Source organism: Pelobates fuscus, chromosome 2 (assembly GCF_036172605.1).
Source record: "Pelobates fuscus isolate aPelFus1 chromosome 2, aPelFus1.pri, whole genome shotgun sequence".
NCBI lineage: Eukaryota > Metazoa > Chordata > Amphibia > Anura > Pelobatidae > Pelobates > Pelobates fuscus.
Window position 1 is genome coordinate 434,262,219 of NC_086318.1, and position 23,066 is coordinate 434,285,284.

General features: G+C 40.6%; 1 protein-coding gene across 1 annotated transcript in view; it reads right to left on the reverse strand.

Annotated features, from left to right (window-relative positions):
• Positions 1-23,066, reverse strand: part of PPP1CB (protein phosphatase 1 catalytic subunit beta) — a 45,335-nt gene that overhangs the window by 19,865 nt on the left and 2,404 nt on the right. Inside the window, exon 2 of the mRNA XM_063444084.1 lies at positions 1,427-1,558. Coding sequence (XP_063300154.1) covers positions 1,427-1,558 — 132 coding nt within the window. The remainder of the gene's footprint in view (positions 1-1,426; positions 1,559-23,066) is intronic.

The window sequence follows — 23,066 nt, forward strand, 5'->3', positions numbered from 1 at the left end:
TTAAAGTTACCATGAAAAGAACACTGTACATGTTCTTTCAAGTTGCTGGATTTGGGGAGCTGGAAACGCAGGGCGTAAACAGCGCAAGATCAAGAACAGCCGGACCAGTGCTAGATTATGGAGGACACCGTCAACCCTTAATACTGGACACTCATTTTATTGTATTTTAACTACTTGTATATTTCTTAAACAATGTATCTTTGTTTATTACATACGCACGCACGCACGCACGCACGCACACACGCACACACGCGTGCTTGTTCATACATATATTTCGAAGTTTGTCTCGTTCTGCATGCTAAAGCTAGCTGTTCCCTGCCCTACTCATCATTGTTGGTTTGTTAACTTAAATGTTATTAAACTCTCTCTAAAAACTTTGTCAGGCCCCGCCCCCCAAAAATAGATTTTAATGCGGACTATAGATCAAAGGAAGAAGGTTGCCTGGTCTGATAAATATCATCCCTTTTTTTCTTCCGGACAGAATAGGCAGGGTCATGCTCTGGGCAATGTTCTGCTGGAAACCTTGGGTCCTGGCATTTATCTGTATGTTACTATGACAACACATACAGCTACCTAGAGAATATTACTGAAAACATTCACCCTTTCATGGAAATGGTGTTCCAAGATGGCAGTGGCATCTTTCAGCATAATTGACCCTGCCACACTGCAAAAATGTTCAGGCATGGTTTGGGGAACATGACAGAGTTCAAGGTGTTGCCTTGGCCTCCAGCTTCCCCAGATCTGAATCCGATTGAGCATCTGTGGGATGTGCTGGAACAACAAACCTGATCCATGGAGACCCCACCTTGCAACTTGCTGGACTTAAAGGATCTGCTGCTAATGTTTTGGTGCCACATAACAGAACACATTCAGAGGTCTTGTGAAGTTTATGTCTAAATACATCAGAGCTGTTTTGGCAGCTGATATTAAACTACTTTAATGCAGTAGGTTTTCCTATATTGATGTATCTGCTACTTGTACAGCTTACAAACCAGGTTTAAATTCAGGCTTTTCTAGCTAGTTACTCTGTAGTGCCTATGACTACTTCCCTTTGCGACTCACTTGTACTAGAAGAATGCACTGTACATAAATGTTGAGAGTATAAGGCAATACCAATAGGGAAGCAATATTACAATCAGAAACTACGGTATGTTAAGAGCTTGTGTCATTCAATAGGTATAGTTTAAAGACTCCTAGCCAAATATAGATTTGTAATTCATTGACAAAAGAAAAAGCAGCAATATACCATTATGAAGGTGGGATCATGTAAGCGGTCTGCTGTGAAAGCATTTGAAAATAAAAGCCGACTTAGGACAACTTGCAACTTTTGAGGTGAATATTAAAAAAAAAAAAAACACTTATTTTAAGCAATCAACATACACACACTGCACATCATAGAGTCTTTAGAGCAATGTAATACAATTACCGCAGATCTTGAGAGGGGCTTCTAATTCCAGTAAAATGGGCTGACTTAGGAAGATCTCCCGAGACTTTATGCAGAGTCCTCTGACCTCTGCCTCCGTCATTTGGACAATTTTTCCAGGGCGACATCCTCTCACTGCAATGATAAAAATAAACAAACAGGACAGGTTATTTTAGGCTGTAGAGAAGCTCACAGTATCCTATACTGCAATACAATTACTACCCACATCACCCAACATTTGGCATTGACAACATTTAGCCATAAAGTATCCCTACATCTGCATTTAGAGGAAAAAAAAAAAAAAAAATAGTACCCAATGTTAAACAGAATTTGCATTCTACTTTAGAACACTTCTCCTTTTGACAAAAAAATAAAATAAATGTCTTGTTAAAGTCTGGGATCAAAATGCAATCCATATCAGTTATATTCAGTTGTTGTAAAATGCAGCCAAGTATCTCACTGCAAACTAAAACATGACAAATAAGTGTGCATCCATGTTTTTCAGCTCATAGCATGAATTCTATTTAAAAGGATTAGTTTTTAAAACTAAATACAGAATATGCACGGCTATTGTTCGCATGGAGTAGTAAAAACAGATTTCCTAGCCTAGATTTTAATGCTCTGCAACACATGCACCAGCTGGTTACTCCACAAACCGTTACACCAAAACCTGCCACTGCCTTCAATGAACAGAGTGAGTGCTGATTTAATACGGATACCAGAAACCTGAACTTAACAGCAAAAGGGAGAGCCAGAGAGGGGGAAGAACGCAAACAATTTCAGCTAAGCAGCAACAACTAGACCAGAGAAGGGACACATTTGTTTTGACCAACATTTTAGAATTTGTGGTCCAAAGTCACTGATTAAAGTCCCACAGAAAGTTATTTTGCATACGCAATGATTTCACAGTGTAAACCTCTAGCATTCACTTGTTACCTCACAAATATTCTAACCCATATTAGGGGAAAGCATAACAATTTACGTTCGCCAAGGACATCAACTCTTACAAAATGACTAACAATCAAAACATGTCTGATATTTATTGTTTAACACTTTCACTTTGGGCTTAAACACCAAGCACACAGCGTATAAAGAGGGCACAGTGTGAAGATATTTTAGAAGTTGAAAACTCACACTAATCCTATAGCTAAGTGTGGCTGGAAGGATAGGATAAAGTCTAAGAATGCATTAAACAGGATTAGAACAGACACAAAGATTCCTTTCTGTACTTCAGGCCAAGATAACTTTACCTTATAAGAAGTGAGTATCTGTCTCACTCTTAACACATTACAGCACATAGGACTAGCCTAGTTAAAAACAAATCCACTTTACATAAAGAAATACCACTGAATAAAACATTAATCCACAGCCACACTACTTAGCTCATAATTCTATCAGAAGATTACCAGCCTAGTTTATCCTTTGTGTTTTCATGCACAAGCAATAATCTACACTGCTAACTAGCTGGTTTATCCAGTTACACGTGTGTAAATTTCTTTCAGCCACACTACAATACTTTATCACTAATCACATACACACCTTCTCCCTAGTTAAAGTTTAATATATAACCTAAATAACAAACATCAGTAATTTAACCCTTCAGATCAGCTTTTAAGACCCTATCAGTGTTCCCTAAAAGATTCATCATTTTGTGTTAGTTAATAAAAGTGAGGGCAGATTGAATAACTATCGTGAGACTGAAATGCAAATTATTCATTAAGAAATAAATAAAACTAAGCGCACACTTTGGTAGGAAACCAAACCGTCACAGCAAGCTACAGATTTTAGAAAATATACACATGGCACCCTCTGCAGTACCCCAACACTAACCATTACTCTAAACAGTATCTCACTGCAACCAACACCTACCCCAACAAATTAAAGGGACACCACTGCACAAACACAAAATGAAAATCTGTTTAGTAAATATTCTCACAATGAAAAAACACACATCCCTGCTTTAAGCCATCACAAATTATACACTTTTTCATTGGGGTATATATCTATCAACAGCTTGCAAAACCTGGAGAGGTCTGGTCTAAAGCCTTTATAAGCCCTCCCTTCTAACACTGTCCAATCACAGACTCCCAATTCAGCTCAATGAGAAGTCTTTGCAAGGCAGGTGACCTGGGGGCAATTACTGCCTCTTGAGTTTAACTCCACTGAGCTAAATAACCAGGAAGTAACAGGACAGTCTGCCTGACAGGCAGGAGAGTTAAACAAGGTTATTTTATAATTCCATTTCTACTCTGTAGAAAAGTCTGCACTATATGTAAAATAAATAAAATAAAATTATAAAAGTGGGACACTTCACACAAAGCGTTTCAGCAAGATTAAGTGCTTTAGGATTCTTGAGTGTTCCTTTCATAAAGACAGTACTAGACATATTTGAGATATACTTTGGTCAAGTGTGTATTTGGGGAAATGAGAATAAAGGTAGAAACGTCTCCAGAATTCTTATGGTTTATCATGATCTCCCAACAACTCTTCAACAGCATTTTCTTATAATGCATGGCCCATTATTTATACACAATCCAGAACGGTGTTTTTCTGGCGTGTAAGACACACAATTCAAACAAAAACTATATCACACCATGATAAAAGGTATTTTTCTAGGAATCCGATTGCATGCTCTAGACCAGGGGTGCCCATAAGGTCTGCAGGACTACATCTCCCATGAAGCTCTAGCAGTGTTATCTTAAGACTGCTAAAGTATCTTGGAACCTACCTTATGGGCACCACTGCTTTAAGTCATCACAAATTTAGTTTTGGGAATAACAAATTTACAAACATTAGGTGGAATGACATAACCCCCATAACTCCCAATGTTTAGGGAGTAAAGAGGTGCAAGAAGCTTAGAGTGCAACGTTATTCACACATCTACATTTTCCCATTTGTATCACACTAGGCAGCAACCTTTATGAACGGTCAGTTATAGGATTTAAAGGACCACTCTAGGCACCCAGACCACTTCAGCTTAATGAAGTGGTCTGGGTGCCAGGTCCAGCTAGCTTTTACCCTTTTTTTTATAAACATAGCAGTTTCAGAGAAACTGCTATGTTTATAATGAGGGTTAAGCCAGCCTCCAGAGCCTCTAGTGGCTGTCTCACTGACAGCCGCTAGAGGCGCTTGCGTGCTTCTCACTGTGAAAATCACAGTGAGAGCACGCAAGCGTCCATAGGAAAGCATTATAAATGCTTTCCTATGCGACCGGCTGAATGCGAGCGCGGCTCCTGCCGCGCATGCGCATTCAGCCGATGACGTCGCGAGGAAGAAGAGGAGGAGGAGTAGAGCTCCCCGCCCGGCGCTGGAGAAAGAGGTAAGTTTAACCCCTTCCTCCCCCCAGAGCCCGGCGGGAGTGGGTCCCTGAGGGTGGGGGCACCCTCAGGGCACTCTAGTGCCAGGAAAACGAGTATGTTTTCCTGGCACTAGAGTGGTCCTTTAAAAACCAAAAACACTCCCATTAAAAATTAAACATAACCTTTCACGGCTCCCTAGCAACCTCCTACCTTCACTACTAACACTCCACCCGTGGTAACAATCCTTGGTGTTGTTACTATGAACACACCCATCCCTTTTAGCATGCAATAAATTATTCACTCATACATATAACCAATGGCACAGGGCTGCATGAAGTCACCACACCAACTTTATGCTCTAGGGTTCAGCAGTTTCTGGAATAAGTGCTAAAAGTTGAGAAATCCCCATGGAAATCAAACAATGTTTCGACCATTACTGCACAATAAAGCTCCAAGTTACCAATGCACACGTTTAGCCATATGTAAAGGCAGTACTAGAAGAGGGCAGCAATGAGAAAAGCCGCTTGCAGAGTCCTGTAGTGATATTACTGGCGATCACCTACAACCAGTCTATTGTGTGTCCAATTTCTAATCTTTCAGAAAGGTCTGCAGTCACAAGTTTAGTGTAAAATATTAAAATGCAGGCTTCCCCAACACTTTTAGAAAGAGCAAGTCAACATCTAAAATCAAAGCTGCAGGAATCCCAAGCATTGCAAGATTACGGTATATCAGTTGGAGTAACACCGCGTAAAGACTTCCAATCGCTGGGAAAATTTACCAGCTGAGCCAGAGGAACTTTACTGTGCTGGCAGCAATCAAATAGCCTTGTGACACGCTGCTTTAATTAACGAGCATCCTGACTGGAATGCATTTGACCACAGGAGAAGGAAAATTATATATCTGACACGCCATACCAGTGACAGCAGGGGAACGGCAGACAACAGACCTGTTTTTTTGTTTTTTCCTAAAAGCCAGTAGAGCTGCAGGTTCTGACTTTTGAAACTGCATGTAGGTCAGGGGTCAGCAGGTAAAACCACCTGTTTGTAGAAGAACCAAATTCCAAGCAATCACAGTAAAAACGTGAATAAGTGGGCGTGAATCACTCGAGTCATATTTCCAGCAATCTATAGCTTAAATCAACCTGTTTATCCAATGACTCAAACCTTGCAGCCATACAAGGACTAAACCAAATAAAGCAGAACTGTCATAAGTGTGCACACTCCAGCCATAAAAGTGCAGTAAAGTCACCCACAAAGCAGAAGTGAGGTAAGAGATGTTTGTGTTTTTATAAGATTACCTCTGCTGAATTGTACATCTTGATAAAACACTGCAATAGTAATCCTACAAGTGAGTGAGCAAGAAACTCCATTTCAGAAGGTACAGTTCTATGGAATCTCCTAAAAGTTCTTGCACAAGCTGTAGTACAAAGAGCTTCCCTCCCTCTGAACAAACAGCAGAGCGATTTGCAAGAATTGCTGTAGCCGCAAACCCACCCAATGTCATAAGTGGAATGTGCAGGGCAGACAACTTCCACTGACTCTTCCCTGCATATCACCACAAGCCCCAACGTCCCTGGGTTTACAAGCACCAACTACCTGGCAGTGGCGCAATCCGTTGGTGTTGCACAGTTAGTACAATATTGAAACAAGTTTCACATAATCATTCCACATCTTCATTATTGAATCTACTAGGGAGTTCCAAAGTCCTCACTGCTGAATCTACAGTTTTGATACTGAAGGAATTATCTAAATGCCAGCCTGGAGTAATTCATTAAAAAGAGCATGGAAAGGAGTACAAGTATTTCATCTAATTGATGGGGTTATAGTGCCGAGAGTCCTGTGGTGTTTGGTTGAGTGGCAGCTGACTGCATTCAGCCTATCACAGCTGCCCATTGCTGCTCAGGCTAGTGCTTCTTCATTATATCTAGCAGCACAGAAGGGATGAGTTGGTGGGAATTCCGGTTTAGAAATAAATAAAAAAACAGTTTAACACGGAATGGAAGGACAGTGTGCCTCCAGACAAAATACGTCAATGAGATGGAGCCATTTTGGTGCCTTTAGTGTTCCTTTTAAGGCTGCTGACCCAATAGGCAAATCTAATTTGAAAGCAGTTATTTGTTTTATAGAAGGAGAATTGTTTAACAAAGCAGTAAGACTGGACACAACCACAGGTTTACTAGAAAGCTTTCCTGTCATATTTAACAAAGTCTCACAGCATGGACGAATGCCATATGCAGGACCTAGTCTCAATCACTCCAATAAAACTCTAGAGGCGGCTGTAAAAGGAAGCATTGAGATCTCAGATTTTTTTCCCTTCAAATTAGAGGCAGTGCTTTACGACTGGGATTTCATCACCTGGAGGGAAAGAACAGGCAGGCAATCTCCAAAACAATTGCTTCCTATCCAAGACATCCCCAGTTTTTTGCCTGCCGCCGGCAGAGGAGGGTGTCAGGTCAGGTTTTCTCCTAGAAGTATGGTGAGAGGGCTGAGGCTCTGCTCTTTTAAATACATTTTTCAGAGATCAGCCAGGGTTAACACTCCAGACGGCTGTATCTCCCCTGGTTGTATTAATTCCGTCTATACCGAGCCAGGTGCCGGGCAGACGATGGTGCGCTTTTGGGCACTAGCTGGGAAGTCCTGGCGGTGGAACACTTGTACAGGTTATGTTTATTTCCACCGTGGAATCGCGAAATGCAGGACATGCATAATGTGATTTAAAATTCAGGCGCCAAGATCTTTGTTTTTTCTCTCTGGGGTCGAGATATTGGTTTCAAGGACTTAGAGAGGCTGTTACCCAGCAGCAACTACCTGTTGCCAGGTGCACTCAGAATCTGTTGCAAGTGTGTTCTCACCAACCTCCAACAAACTCTGAGCACATTTAAGGTAAGCCTTTTTGATTTATCTTAAATGACTCTCTAGCCTGAATAAGTTAAAGTAGATAACAAATGTTTCTAAGTAGGAGAGTTTTCAACTTCTCTTCGCTTAAAGGACCACTCTAGGCACCCAGACGACTTCAGCTTAATGAAGTGGTCTGGGTGCCAGGTACCTCTAGGATTAACCCTTTTTTTTTATAAACATAGCAGTTTCAGAGAAACTGCTATGTTTATAATGAGGGTTAATCCAGCCTCCAAATCCTCTAGTGGCTGTCTCATTGACAGCCGCTAGAGGCGCTTGCGTGCTTCTCACTGTGAAAATCACAGTGAGAGCACGCAAGCGTCCATAGGAAAGCATTGTAAATGCTTTCCTATGCGACCGGCTGAATGCGAGCGCGGCTCCTGCCGCGCATGCGCATTCAGCCGATGACGTCGCGATCAAGATGGAGAGGAGGAGGAAAGCTCCCCGCCCGGCGCTGGAAAAAGAGGTAAGTTTAACCCCTTCCTCTCTCCAGAGCCCGGCGGGAGGGGGTCCCTGAGGGTGGGGGCACCCTCAGGGTACTCTAGTGCCAGGAAAACGAGTATGTTTTCCTGGCACTAGAGTGGTCCTTTAAGGATTATTACTAAAGTCTTAAATCATATAGTGCTTTGCAGGAGTAAGCACTTAGTAGATCGGGTCCAAAATAGATTGTTCTTTGAGTAAAGCCTATAAAGGGTATTAGCATATACTTTTACATAATTCTATTGGGAAACTTTTAAGTTTCCTTTCTGGCTCAAATTAGCTGCTGCTCGGTGATTAGTTAATAGGGGTTTCAATAATCACTAATTGCTGCAACAGGGCCAGCAATTAAAGTGAAGTGTTTGGTGGAATATAGTCAAAAGAGCATGACCCGTATGATTATTGGAGGATTATCCTCGGTATGTTATGCTTAGGAGGCTGATATTAAAATCTGGTTTTGGTTAAGTTAATATACTGTTGTAGCAGATGGATTCTTTAAATGCCAGGATCCTAGCTGCAGTGTTTATTTTCTTAAACATGTAGTAGGCTTTTAGCAATTGCCGTAGACAAAGCTCTGTTGCAATTAGCATTCTCACCACCTCAACTAGTTTCACCTGATATCAGTTTCTAAAAAGGCAGTCTGTTTTTCAGCTGGGGCAGAACTTTCCCTGTGCTTCACTCCATGGTTGCACATTTTATGTTTTATCTTAAATTCCAAGTCCTATGTTGTCAGATAGGTTTGAGCTAACTGACTGTTGGAATTGAAAATTCAAGAAAATGCTTCCTAATTTTGGTTCCTGCAGAGTTTGCATCAAACTGGTTTTATATGCAGTTGCAGCTATTCTGTCTGCTCTAGCCCCTATTTCCCAATTACAGCTAAGGAAAGACCATCAGGTAAGGCTGTTGGTTGGTATTCCAATTTTAAAGAATTGCTTCAGCTATTTGATTCCTGCAGAGTCTGCATCAAACAGGTTTTGAAGTAGTTTGCAGATATTCTTTCTGCTCTAGCCTCTGCTTCCCAAATACAGCTAAGGAAGGCCTGGATCATGGGTATTTTCTTATGCGGACTGTATATCTATGTAACCAGTCTCGCTTCCGCCAATAAAGATGGTAACCTGTATGAAATGGTCTTCATGGAAAATTGTTTCTTCCTCAGGTTACTGGGCTTGAAGCAAACTCTAGTACAGCTGCAAGCCCATTTATCATGGTGTAGTTCCACCTGGTTCAAATTGTTCCCTGCAAATAGATACGATAGGACTGGGATGGTTTTCTGCCTAGGTTTGTCTGCAGTTTTCTTTTAAGAAAATGCTTATGGCAATTGCCGCTTGAGATTCTCTCACTATGCAAAATATTGCCATCCATAAATTTGTTGAATCTCTACAATTCTGCTTCCTCAGGGGCATCTAATTAATTTTTGTACACCAGCCCCTAAAGGTTAGGGTGTTTCTACAGCATGCAGGTGGATGCTAATCAATCTTCTGATAAAGGATTCTCTTTTCAGGAACTGTGCAGTTCTGGTGTTTGTCAAGGAACAGTTCAGGTGTAAATATTTTGACAAGGGTTTTTGACTCAGAGAATGGTAATTCCCTGAAGAAAAAAAATTGTGGTTCTCTCTGTCATTATCACCTGAAATCTCTCTTCCACTTCAGTAGACAGATACTTGGGAAATAATATTTGTTCCAGTCTTGTAAGAACCTGCTTGGTCTCTTCAGCTTCTTTAGGTATAGCACCGTTTACAGGTCCTTCAGTGGCCAGATACAGTTGCTAATAAGATTTTGCAGTAAAATCCTATACTTCGGTCATTCCTTTCTGAACCAGGCAGAAATAAAGGATGCCAGATGGTTCTTTTTGTTCTAGTTCTCAAATCGATCATTCAGAATTTTACGACTGATGCTTCAGGTCTCAGCTGGGTTCTCATAGGGATGAAGGGAAATTAGCCGAGATAATTTGTAAAAACGTATCCAACTACATAGGACCGAAGGCTATCTGGATAGCTCTTTGCCTTTCAGATAAAGACCAGGTATTATCTTATCCAGATCTGGTCAGATAGTTCTACATCGGTAGCAATTCTGTACAAACAAGGTCATCTTGTTTGAAAAATCTTGTTCCAGGATTTGCTTGGGTTAGTTTTTATTAGGTCTTTCACTTATGCATAGAACTTAATATTCCTCGGTTTAGCTGTTGAGTAGTCAACATTTAATACAAAGCAGATTGGTTCATACTCCTTGATCTTCACCCAAACCAGTAAGAATTTGATTTTCCAGTTATGGAACTGTGACTTCTAGATCAAACAGCATGACGTGTTTCATTGGACAAGCTTGGACAGAGCCATGAGCTTTGGTTTCCTTTTCTTTCTTTGGAATTCCAGTCTAACCTATAGTTTCCTCCTGGTTCCCTATTCCCCATGATCCTATAGGATGGGAAAGGTGAGAATGATAGTCTTCCTCCCTTGGTGGCAAGTAGCTGTTCATCAAATTTTCCAGAGGAATCTTTGGGGACCTTAACTGTAAATAGGCATCCTGGAATTCTCAAGGGTACCGCTTCTCAAATTTGTTGTAATTCAAGCTGACGACCTGGTTTATGTGAACCAGATACTGAAGGATAATGTTTTGACTCAGGAGATTGACAATTTCTTTTACTATAAATGGATCTTGTTCCAAGATTTATTCCAAGTATGGAAGGTGTTGTGTTTAAGATATTGGTTCTTAGAAAAACAGGCGTCCGCTTCAAAGTTTTAACTTTTTTTTTTTTTCCCTTTGGATGGGCTTTGCGGATGGTTTAAAGCCAGAGATCCTCAAGGTCAAATTTCGGTTATCAGTTGATTTCAGAGGTTTGTCTCCAAATCACCAGTATCTGCTAGGCTCTTTCGTGGTTAGTTCCTATCTTCAGGGAATCTTTTCCGCAGGGGATCATCTTTTTGGGTTTTTTTACTTTGCTGATTTGAGTCTTCAGTCTAGGTATTTGGAGGTAGTCGCCCAAAATATTTTTGGAAAGGACTTCAAGTTTCTGTTTTCAGCAGGAGAAAGTAGAGTTAAGTTGGATTCTTTAATTCTTAATCTTCCATCTAACATTATTTTTCTAACTTTTCCCAACAGCGTTCTAGGGTCTTGGAATTCTAATTCCACTGCCTGGGCATTTAGTTCTCGTCTACGTTACCGTAAAGGTCTGCATTCGTTAGAGTTTCTCTCATCTAACACCTATCTCCATTGAAGCTCCTTCGATCGGTTGCCTGAGGGCTTCTGCTATACATTCTCTCGATTTCATAACAGCCACGAGGTGATCTCTTCACTCACTTCGGTCTGTTGATCTTGGAAGATACAACTTTGGTTGCAGATTTTATGCAGTGAGACTTAAGTCCCGCCCTAAGGGATTGCTTTTAGAGATCCCAGTCGTAAAGCACTGCCTCTAATCTGAAGGGAAAAACAAAATTTTTTACTTGCCGTAAATTTATTTTTCCAGAAGATTAGAGGCAGTGCTTACTCTCCTCCCCCCCCCCCCCCCCCCTCAAATTTGTTCATAGTCTGAGTGGTACGGTTATTTGGCTTTTGTAATTTCTGGGGATGTCTTGGATAGGAAGCAATTTATAAGGCCAAAGGTTAATTGGGGGAGGTCCTTGAAAAGTTTTGGAGATTGCCTGCCTGTTTTTTCCCTCCAGGTGATGAAATCCCAGTCATAAAGCACTGCCTCTAATCTTCTGGAAAAAGAAGTTTACGGTAAGTAAAACATTTGTTTTTTTCTAAAATGAAGGTCTCTAGAATATTAGGCAAGAACACAATGGCACACCCTTAAGCTATAAAAACAATACAAAACAGCAACAAGAACAGCTCTGTGTGCTTTAACTCACAGCAAATATGCCATTATATGATACAGTGAAGACACCAGCAGTTCCTGTACAAAGAAGCCATATTGAAAGGCTTTAGTGACCAAGAATCTGTTCCCACTGTTTAATAAGTTGCACACTTAGAATCCGTATTTCCTGCCATAGAACAGAGAGGTGGTTGCTATGCAGCATCATGAAAACCAGGCAATGACAAAGCATGACACTTTCTTTCAAGGAGATAAGCCTGTCAGACGTTACACTCAGTATACGTATATAGAGAATATGCGCTGCTTGGGTTTTTCTGATTGAAATAAACCTATTTTATGAAAACTGGCTACATCATAAAACCTCATCTTGTGACGTATCCGGAGGGGAATAGTCTTGAGGTGTTTTAACATGATTTCTCTGACCCATCCCATAAGTAGAATAGACACTGATTGGAGAGAAATTGACATAGTTGAGCTGATATGGAATCAAACGCACCAAGCCAGAAACATTCTGTACTCACACTAATATGTACAAGCTTGTCAGGGCATGAACTATACAATCAAACAACGTAGTTTAAAATGAGCACTCCAGGCAGAGGAGAGAGATACTCCACAGGAGAAATGAGATCTCAAACCATTTGTGGCGTCACACCCGGCTCCACACCTCCCCTTTATTGTCCTAGGACCTAGGCTGACAGACCTTGTCTATTACATTCTTGGCATAGTGTAGGAGGCTGTCACTGGGACAGTCACACTTATAAAAACATTTATTAGCTACTTTGATGCCCTGAACTCTCCCATACAAATAAAAACAGGCAATATACAACGTGAGCAGCAAATCACAGAATGGGTTTACAATGCTGGACAACATTCAGCACACTGGTAGTGAGACTCCTATACTTTTAAACTACTGGCTCATAAATCTATATGAAAAACAAGCTTGCAATAACATTTATACATGATATACTTGTCTAACAAGTGCAAAAACAAAGCATTATACAATGCTTTCCTATGTGGGGAAAGACCTAATGCGCGCACAGCAATCACAGTGCATTAGGTCTCCCCCGCCTGCTGACATTGTCAGAGGAGGAGCCTCAACTGGAACCAGGTAATTGACAAAAAAATAGAAAGAAAAAAAGTTTAACCCCTTCTGACAACGGGAGCCCCTATAGTGAGCTATTTGAACAACAACAAATTCCTGTCCCTTGTTTCCCTTTCAGTTTAGCACCACTGGGAGAGAAGGGTTAATATGTAAAAGTAACCATTTCTATTGAAAAATGCACTTTGTAAAATAAAAAAAATAAAAAAAAGGGGGCACAGTTCACACAAAGTAGTTCAGCAAGGTAAGTGGCTTTAGGAGTTTGGAGTGTCCATTTAAGATAATGGGAAGAAGAAAAAAATCCCCATAAATCTTTTTCCTCTCAGTATACTGGCAGGACATGTAGGATGTCTTAAATCACAGTGAACAAGTACTCATAGAAATAAAGTTAAAAGAATACCCAACTAATAGCAAGCAATCACACAGACAAAATGCTACATAAAATTAAACAAAGGGAGGGAGATCCGTACTGCCAAGAAAAAAATAAAAATGTCAAATAATTATTATTATTACCCATGTATAGTGGCAATACCTGTGGTTATAGCAAGATTTCAAACCAGTGAGGAAAATTAGGAAAACTGTTTGGAGCACCTTCTGCCCAAAAGCAGCTTCTAATATAAAAAATAAGTGTAAAAAAAAAAAAACACAATCTATCTAGCCTCTAGTGCCTAAGAAATGTACTAAATGATGACCACTTAGCTGCTATGCAAATATATTTGGAGAAGCAGAGGATGTTGTCATAGCTCTGGTGGAGTGCACATTCACAGGAAGAGGTGGATTTAGACCCTTTACTTCATATGTCAAAATGACTGTCAGCCAACCACTAAGCAACAGTAAGGTTTAGATGCTTCTCTACCTTGATATGGACCTTGGAAGTTGACGAATAGATGGTCTGATGTCCTGAAAACAGTAGACCTCTTGAAATAGATTACCAAATATTATAATCCATAACCAGGAAAGGATGGTGCCAAAATCTAAACCTTCAAAGTAGAGACAGCCCAGCAGCAATCTTCTTGCAGTCAAATCAGGATGGTAAGAATGGATGGACTAATGTTAAAACAGTCATGTTCACTATACCAAATGAGAAATTTACTCCAAATCCAGAGATAGATCTTTGATCTTTTAACCCCTTAAGGACACATGACGTGTGACATGTCATGATTACCTTTTATTCCAGAAGTTTGGTCCTTAAGGGGTTAAAGGACAGGTGAGACGAGCAACTGTAGGGAATACATATACCATCCTGAAGTACTATTTCACTGAGTGACCGTCAAGAAACTGGGGAAGGTCATTCCAGTGAAGGATGCAAAAACTGGCACTTGTCTGTGTTTCCTTGTGCCATGAGATCTATAACTGGTATTCTAAAATTCCTTACTTGGGTGGAAAACACTCTTGGATGTAAGGACCATCATGCTCCGTTAAGGTCGTCTGCTATTACGTTGTCCATACCTTTTATGTATGTGGATGAGCTGGATTACAATCTCTTCTTTGGCCAAGACATGATCTGAGGGTAAAGATGATGCAGCGACCAGACTTTTGTTCCATCTGGTTTCTTTATATAGGTGATGGTTGTGATACTGTCCGATTGAATCTGGCAGCTGTGTGTGATCCATGGCTCGAATACTACAAGTGCATTGAAAACCGCCTTCATCTCCCAATAATTGGAGGATGGTGCTGTCTACTATTTGGACCAAATGCCTTTAATGAAGCAGTGGTTTTAGATGAGTGCCCCTTCCAAACTTTGAAGCATGTTTTAATAGTAACCTCAGTTGTAATAGGTGCACTCTGGCTGTAATCCCCAGGTTGGGAGAATGGCTTCAGCAGATTTAAGGTAAAACAACAGATATCTGTGCAAAATAGTGTAGTTTTAAAACAGCTAAGAATATAACAGTTATGAGGACAGGATACAAAACAAAAACTTAATAAAGACGGTTTAAAGGCACAGGATACAAAGGAAAACTTGCAACAGTTTGCACATCATAATTAACCAGTTTCATTGACTGCACTACTTTGCACACACTTAACTGCATTGCAAATTTATAGCTCTAAGAAATATGCTCACACAACAACATTTAATATACACTATATAAACTACAAAGCACTTGCAGTGCACAAAGCCAGTCAAAGAGAAACCAGGGGGTGAAAATAAATAAATGTAAAAAATAAAATAAACACATCTTGTTTTGATTGGTATGCGTCTTTATGGAGATCCCAGGGGAGCAGTGCCAAGTAACTGCATATCCCTATTCCAGTGGCTGGGGTCAATGACGCAGCAACATTCCAAAAAAGCTTGCACATTTCTATTTCAGTATTATTATACAGTAAAATGCTTTCAGGCAGCCGTCACCTCGGGGACTGAACGGGCTCACAAACCCCAGGAAAAAAATTCCTAGTCACAATGGCAACCTGGAATTTGTCAATCCCTGTGCTAAAGAGTGTAAGTCTAGCAACAACCTCAAATATATGTTTATGTGCTGAAAACTGCACATACAGACTTTAAGCAAGGTTGGATTAACCTTGTAAAAATAAGATTACGCCCTTCTAAAAAGAGGTCCCTATTTTGGAACAAGTCCCCAAAAGACCTGGAATTGGTTGACCAACGCTGGTCTCTCAAAGAAACTCTAAAGGCATCCAAACCACTTCATCTCAATGCCATGGGCACCCTGCAGCTGAAACACTGCTGTTCTACAGACTGTCAGCATCATAGCCACTAGAGGCATTTCTATCTCTCAGAGAGATCTGATTGGTGCAGCACAGTGCTTGACACACGTGTACACTAGCCTCCCAACGCTTTCCTGACCAGAGCACAATAGCAATAGGAACACACATTTATATTATAACACAGAGTTGCTTTAAAGGCAGTAAAAGTTAAGATTTGTGTTGTACATGAGGCCACCAAGGCCCAAGCAAAGTACTCAAGATACCATCACGTAAAGAACGCAAACCAGGCATGGCAATGTATTTTGCCAATCCTCACCATCAGAAGAAATACAAATACAAAGGTAAGAGCATTTTGCACACCAAATACTGAATTGAGTAAAAAGGAATCAAGTGAACACTCCAAATTTAGATTCTATTTTGAAACTACTACTGAACTTTGACCTAACATCCTCAAAAGCCACAGTTTTCTACAGGGAAATATACTCTAAAAGAAAAATTGAAGCTAACCAAGTTAGGTAACTAATCTAACAAATATATTAACGGGCAGTCACCACTCACCATTACTACATTCGTCAGTCAGCTGACACTCACAGCCAAAGTATAAATAGGCACAAATACATACTGCCAAGGGGTATAACAATGTCCATTTTAGGGACATGAGGAAATTATTTTTCCATAAGGAATACACCGTATTCAAGTATTTATAAAGAATCTCTAACCATGTGTATAATGTACATTAATATAAAATTATATATGAAGTGGCATCTTATTTGGTTTTCATGCAATTTAATTGTGATAAATTCAGTCAAAAATAGTTAACGATACCTGGGGGGCCTCCCGGGAGAAACATTAATTAATCACAGTGCCTATAGATCTTATGTTTATGCCGCAATAGCCAACCCCTCACTAGCACTGTCCTCATGATTAAGCCTACACTTTACAAAAAAACGTGCAGTATGTTTTTTCCATTGCTTTGCCCTATGAAATCTGTCTGTAATTATAGCGAATGCATGTGCTGTTGGTGTACTGCAAAAGTGAATGTAACTGTTTATTATCCTTATGCACGCTAAAATAAAGAATATACACACACACACAAAAAAAAATTGTTAATGATGACCAGGCTCAAAAATGACATTCAACAGCCATGCCCTCTCATATTTCCATACTTTAATAGGAAAGATAAAGCATTAAAAAAATAACCAAATAAGGCAAGGCAGTCCATAGAACACTAAGCCCAAACAGCTTTCCCAAGAGATGTTATTACAAGACACAGTACTATTAAAGTTAGGGACAGAAACATTACACGGCCCAATAGCCAGCCAATTTCATGTTAAATAGGAATTGTCACGGTTTTGAAAGCAAGCCCTCCAAGCTCCAGTAAAAACAAATGAATCACATCCTTGGGTGAAGAACACAGCAGAAACAGGTATTCACAACATTGTATTGGCTGTATTGGTGCACGTAGCCTTGTTCATTCCAACATGAGAAGGAGAGATGCTCGCAAAGTGTAAAGACTGGTAGTCAGAAGCTGTAATTCAGACTATGCTGCACTGTATTCAATGTGTCGAGGATTGAACAATTATTCAACACCGGTAAAATAACCAAATGCTTAAAGTGTTACTTCAAGCACCATAACTACTATCACCAACTATAATGGTTATAATGTAAAAAGTTGCAACAGTTTGCCCTCTTATCTGAACAGTTCCTGCCGGATGACACATCGGCTTCTGTAGAGTGCAGAAGACTGGTGCCAATGTACTCTCCATTGATTGGCTGAAAGTGTCAGCTGACTGCTCTCAGCCTATGAATGCAATTCTGTCATATTCCAGGCTGGCTGATGACACCCCAATGATGCTGCCAGAAGAGCAGGTACACCTCTGCAAATAGAGAGTTTAACCTTTCTGCTGCCAGAGTTTCACAGTGAAACTTTGCACACAGACTACACGCACTACGACTAGTTCAAATCACTGAAGTAGTCATGGTACTTGGATACAATACTTTAATATGGTTGTGACAGCAGAGGGGGTAACTGCTTTGCTCTTGCTATTAACTGGTAAAAACTAAAACCCTTAAAGAAAGAGGCAATTACTTAACTTACCTTTTTCATAAGTGCACCCACACATTAATCGTTATGTTCAGGAGAAATATGGCTTTCATAGATATAAATTAATTTAATATGAAAAAAAATCTAAATAAAAAAAAAATAAAAACACTTGGAAAGTTACAGGATCAAATAAGTGCTTTCCCTTTTCTGGATTTTACACATTGTGACTGTATGGCAGTCTGGGAATGAGAATAATCCCCCATCATGGCATACTATTTGCAAAATGAGACAACACAAGGTATTCAGAATGGGATATCTCCAGTCTTTCTTAGTAGATACTTCATCACAAAGTTAGTGTTTAGATTTTATTTTTTTACATTTCAAAAACTGCCTTCCTCGTTGTTTATAACATCATCATGTGTTTTCAGTTTTCAAAACACTCATTTGTGTTCAGCCAACTCTCATGAGCACAACAGTACCCAGATGTACAGGTTTTTGGAAAGTAACAAAGTTAAATATAGGGCTTGCAAATTCAATTCTCTGGAATTTCTGCTTAGGTTGTCAGGCAGGTCCATCCAACTGTAATTAAAGTCACATAATTAGGTAAAAAAAATATACACATAATTCTATGTGTTTTGAGATGGATATTCAAAATGCATTTAAATTACTTTATTTTATATATAATTTAATTTTAAATGTTAAAAAAAAAAATAATAGATATATCTCATTGTGCAGGAAGAGTCTGAGATGGTCAATTCTGATGCTCTCAGTCAAGGAGGCAGAGCCAAATGCCACACTGGCAATCAGCACATTCTCAGAGATGCACTGAATCAATTCATCTCTTGGAGGAAATTTGAAAGTCTCCATGTAGAGGGTGGAGACGCTGAACGTCAGTGCTGCACACTGTGCAGCACTGCCCCAGGTAGCACCTTTAGTAGTCACCTGAGGAATGGCGACCGGAAGAGTCCATACAAAGCCTACCAGACAGGGCTTCATTACACACTTTACACAAGGACTTGCAGCAAAACACCAGAGGAGAGCACAGATTAAATAAATGCGTGGACAGTCACTTCAGGGACACTATAGAGTTAATATAAGTGTATACCCAACATTATATTATTCCTTTAAACTCATTACCTATCCAGAGCAATCACTCGAACAACCTGCATCAACTGATCACATCAAAACCTAAATGCCACTTAATGTTCTGCCTAGCAGAGTAAAAAACTGAATGTATGGAGGTGTCCCTAACCTAGTGTAAATGTCTAAAACTTTGACCGGGCACCAGTGAATCTATGTAGGGTAGAAGGGCACTTCTAGCGGATGGCACAATTGCTTAGCTTTGGAATGCCTGAGCGATAAAATATAGTGAATGTTCGCCTGTATTAAGTCTTTAATAATGAGACACAAATGTGTCTTATTGGGTTGCCATCATGAACTCCCTAGGCCTCAAGACCCATAGAATGCCAAGTATAGTGTTTTTTTTTTTTTTAAGACCAAATTTGCATGAGGGTCAAATGGTTGTGTGTCCAGCATGACCGATAAAGCCTGGACTTTTTTCCCCATCTATAGGTAGACGTTTGTTTAGTGTGGTGATCCAATTTATTGACCACGATGTGGTGTTGTACTCCAGATAGATAGAGTTTGGGTTGTATGAAAGTTTGAGATTAAGGTGGCAAATGCTACCAGGATTTCGATCGAATAATCATGAATGTAAAATTCTACAGTGGACCGCTTAAAAATGACCATAGCTCTATTATAGGTTTTCCTAGTGTGTACGGATAATGCTGCCTGTGCCAGTTTCCTGCTATGGGCCAAATAGCTGGGTCAGTCCAGGATTAAGAAGTTGAATTCCAGGGTACTTGTTGCAAATTTCAGGAATTCTTCAGTCGCCAACAAGATAATATACAAGGAACTTTAGACACAGACGACAAAATGGTGTCTAAAGTTCCTTGTATATCTGAGTTGTACCCCGGTGAGCTGGGACCCACCCCAGGATTCTAGGGATGAGCTGTGAGCAGCTTGAAGAGTTCAGCTTTTCTTGCCATGGCTGGGAAGGGGATGCCCTTACAAGTGCAGTTCAGCCGAGATCCTGGGTAAACTTATCCCTGGTAAACTTTGTAGAACTGGTTTTCTAACAAGTGCCGAAGCGAAAAAAAACCCCATGACAGGCGAGGCCCTGCTAGTTGCCAAGCGGCAGGAGAGAGGTTATATGATTTGGGCCATGGGGCTCGAGCCACTAATGTGGTGGCTGGGTGTTGTCCTATCGATGACAGTAAAGATTAAAAGAACGTGTGGCCGTGACATGTGAGGCCCTAACTGTAAACCCGATAGGTGGGTGATTGTGAGGCTCCAACTGGGATTTGGCCAGGTGGGCGAAATCTCTGTGTTGAGATTGGAGAGTTGGCGTTGCAGGACCATCTATTATAAATATATCTAAGGCCAGCACCTGACCCTGAAAGGGAGCTTGATGAAGGGGAGATATGAACATAAATATTAAATGTACCAAGCCAACCACAAATTGTGATTTTTTGTAACAAAAGATTCCCTTTGAGACCTAAAACATAACATAGGTAAAATCCACAAGTACTGTATTGTTTCCTTAATAGTGCTGACAGTTATTCTTTGTGACCAGGACCCGAGCATGCTAGAAAATAAAGAATTTGTTACCATATTCCCAAAGGAATTCCCGTTGTGATGCCATGATATTTGGAGTGGTAGTAGCAGAGAAAGAGGAGGAAGTTGAACAAACGGTAACTGTGACTAAACGAGAGACCAGCAGAGCAGTGGACATAGAACAAGATCGTATATTATCAGGTAGTGAAAGTTAAGATAAGATCGTATGATGGATTGGTCGAGTAAAAAGCGCTGTAGTGTTTATGCGTGCCCCTTTAATAGCGCTGTCCCTGCAGACTTCTTTTAGAAATACTCTTCATAACACCTGAACACCATGACAGGTTTTTCAGCGGTACTTCAAATAGGAGCGAGAGAGAAGGATTAGTTTCAATGCCTCTCTATGAGAAGCGAGTATGGGGGTTACAATGCCTATGAGAGGAACACACACACACACACACATATATATACCGGTACATTATATATAAAAATTTATGGTAATTAGCATGTTGCTTTAAAATAGTCCAAGTTGGTATGAATAAAAAAAATAAAAAAAGTTTACAGAAAAACAGCTGTCTAAACCATAATAAGAAAATTAAACCAGCTCAACAGCAATTTGAGGCATGTTTATTAGTCCAAAGTTACAGGCGTCCAATTGAATTGCAGGTCCAAATCGGTGTGAAAATCTTCCCCATATCTACTTCTCCAAACCAAGGACAGGTCGGGTGTCCACCCCTTTATGCCATGCAAGACAACAGGATTCAATTTATCGCTCAGAACATTAAAATGAACTTATGGGTGCTGTCTCAGCCTTCTCAGAGGTTTGTACAGAGCATTATACACCATTTAATGACATGTTTGCACCTTCTGTGTATTAGAAACATTAGTACATAGTAACAGTGTGTATTAGCACTGTGCAGCCTACCTGGATTCTCATTAGCCCATTACATACAATTGTTCCTGTTGCATTCCCCTAAGCCTGTGCTGTACACTGCAATAAAACACATCTCAATTCCCTGATTGTGGACAAACCAGAAAAACAATGAAACTATATAGGGAAATTAGAAAAACTTTGCACACTGCCAAAAAAATACCAGCGGTACATTTTAAATAAACAAGGAAATAATCTGTGTATAGGTAGTTTTCTTGCAGAAATTAGAAGTGGAAGGAAGCGATAGTCCCACGTTATTGTACCGTGGTGATATTTACATCATGCCTCAAAGATGTTCAATTATGAACCAAATGGCAATTCAACCTACTTCTCAAATATAGAGCATAAAATACTTTAGCAAAGATTTTTTTTTAAAGAAACAATTCAGCTAATAAACAGCCCAGTAGCTTGACTTCAAACAAAGTCTGGCTGCAACAATGCCTAGTATCAGTAGAAAAAAATCATTTCAGCTTTATAAAAAAAATTGTCATCTTATTAGATCTTTACATATTTATACTCGCATCTAACTCACTTTAAGTATGCCATACGAACAGAACTATATTGAGTGTTTAGACAAACACAGTCTCCAACAGACTAGCTCCTAGAAAAAAATACCAGGGCTCCAAGCTTTCTTTATTATTCTTACACAACACCAATCCACGACTACCCAGGCTTCACAAAAGTCCTTTGTTTTCATTGACATTTCTATCATAAGCAGCAATGTTACCTCTAATAAACACAAAGTAAGACAATATCATCCCAGTCAGTACAAAAACAAACACCAAAAGCAAATCCTATTACTATGTACAGCTCAGAGCCCCTTGCAAATGTACACAATATCCTTAATAATCTCATACCTTCCCATACCTAGACTACTTTTAGCTCAGCGCTACTGTGCACAGTATCTGTAGCACCCAAGTGATCTAAATTTCCTATAAGGTTTACCCACACCCTACCATTATCACCTCAAGAGCTGTAGGCGTAACACTTACTGTATCCCTAGACTGATGGCCCAACCTGCTTTGTACACCTTAGGTACATAGCACCCCCCCCCCCCCCCCTTGATTGCCGATTGCTGTAAAGTTTACCCAATCCCCTGCCCCTTAAGGAGATACTGCTGTCCTAAACCTAGATGAGAAATAAAGAGAATGAACAGAGCTCCTTCTATAACATCCCCCTTTTTATTAGCAACCCAAAAATAAGCGGTTTCTACAATGTGTTTATCAAGGCGGCATTGCTTGTGTACCCCTGTACAACATATGTTGCACCTCCCCCTCCCATGTACAGTCCTGGTATCCATGTTTGGATTGTTGTGTCTGTCTATTTAAGCTATCGATAACCCTGTAAAATTGCCCCACTCATGGCAATTCCCTGGCGGTTCACCCCAGCCCACCTCAAATAACCAGCAGCATCAGGGTGCCGAGTGCCAGGCTGTGCTGGGGGGGACACTCACAGAGTGCCAGGCTGTGCTGGGGGGGGGGGGGGGGGGGAGACTCACAGAGTGCCAGGCTGTGCTAGGGGGGGGAAACTCACAGAGTGCCAGGCTGTGCTAGGGGGGGGAAACTCACAGAGTGCCAGGCTGTGCTAGGGGGGGGGGGGGGGGACACTCACAGAGTGCCAGGCTGTGCTTAGGGGGGGGGGGAGACACTCACAGAGTGCCAGGCTGTGCTTAGGGGGGGGGGGGAGACACTCACAGAGTGCCAGGCTGTGCTTAGGGGGGGGGGGGGGGGAGACACTCACAGAGTGCCAGGCTGTGCTTAGGGGGGGGGGAGACACTCACAGAGTGCCAGGCTGTGCTTAGGGGGGGGGAGACACTCA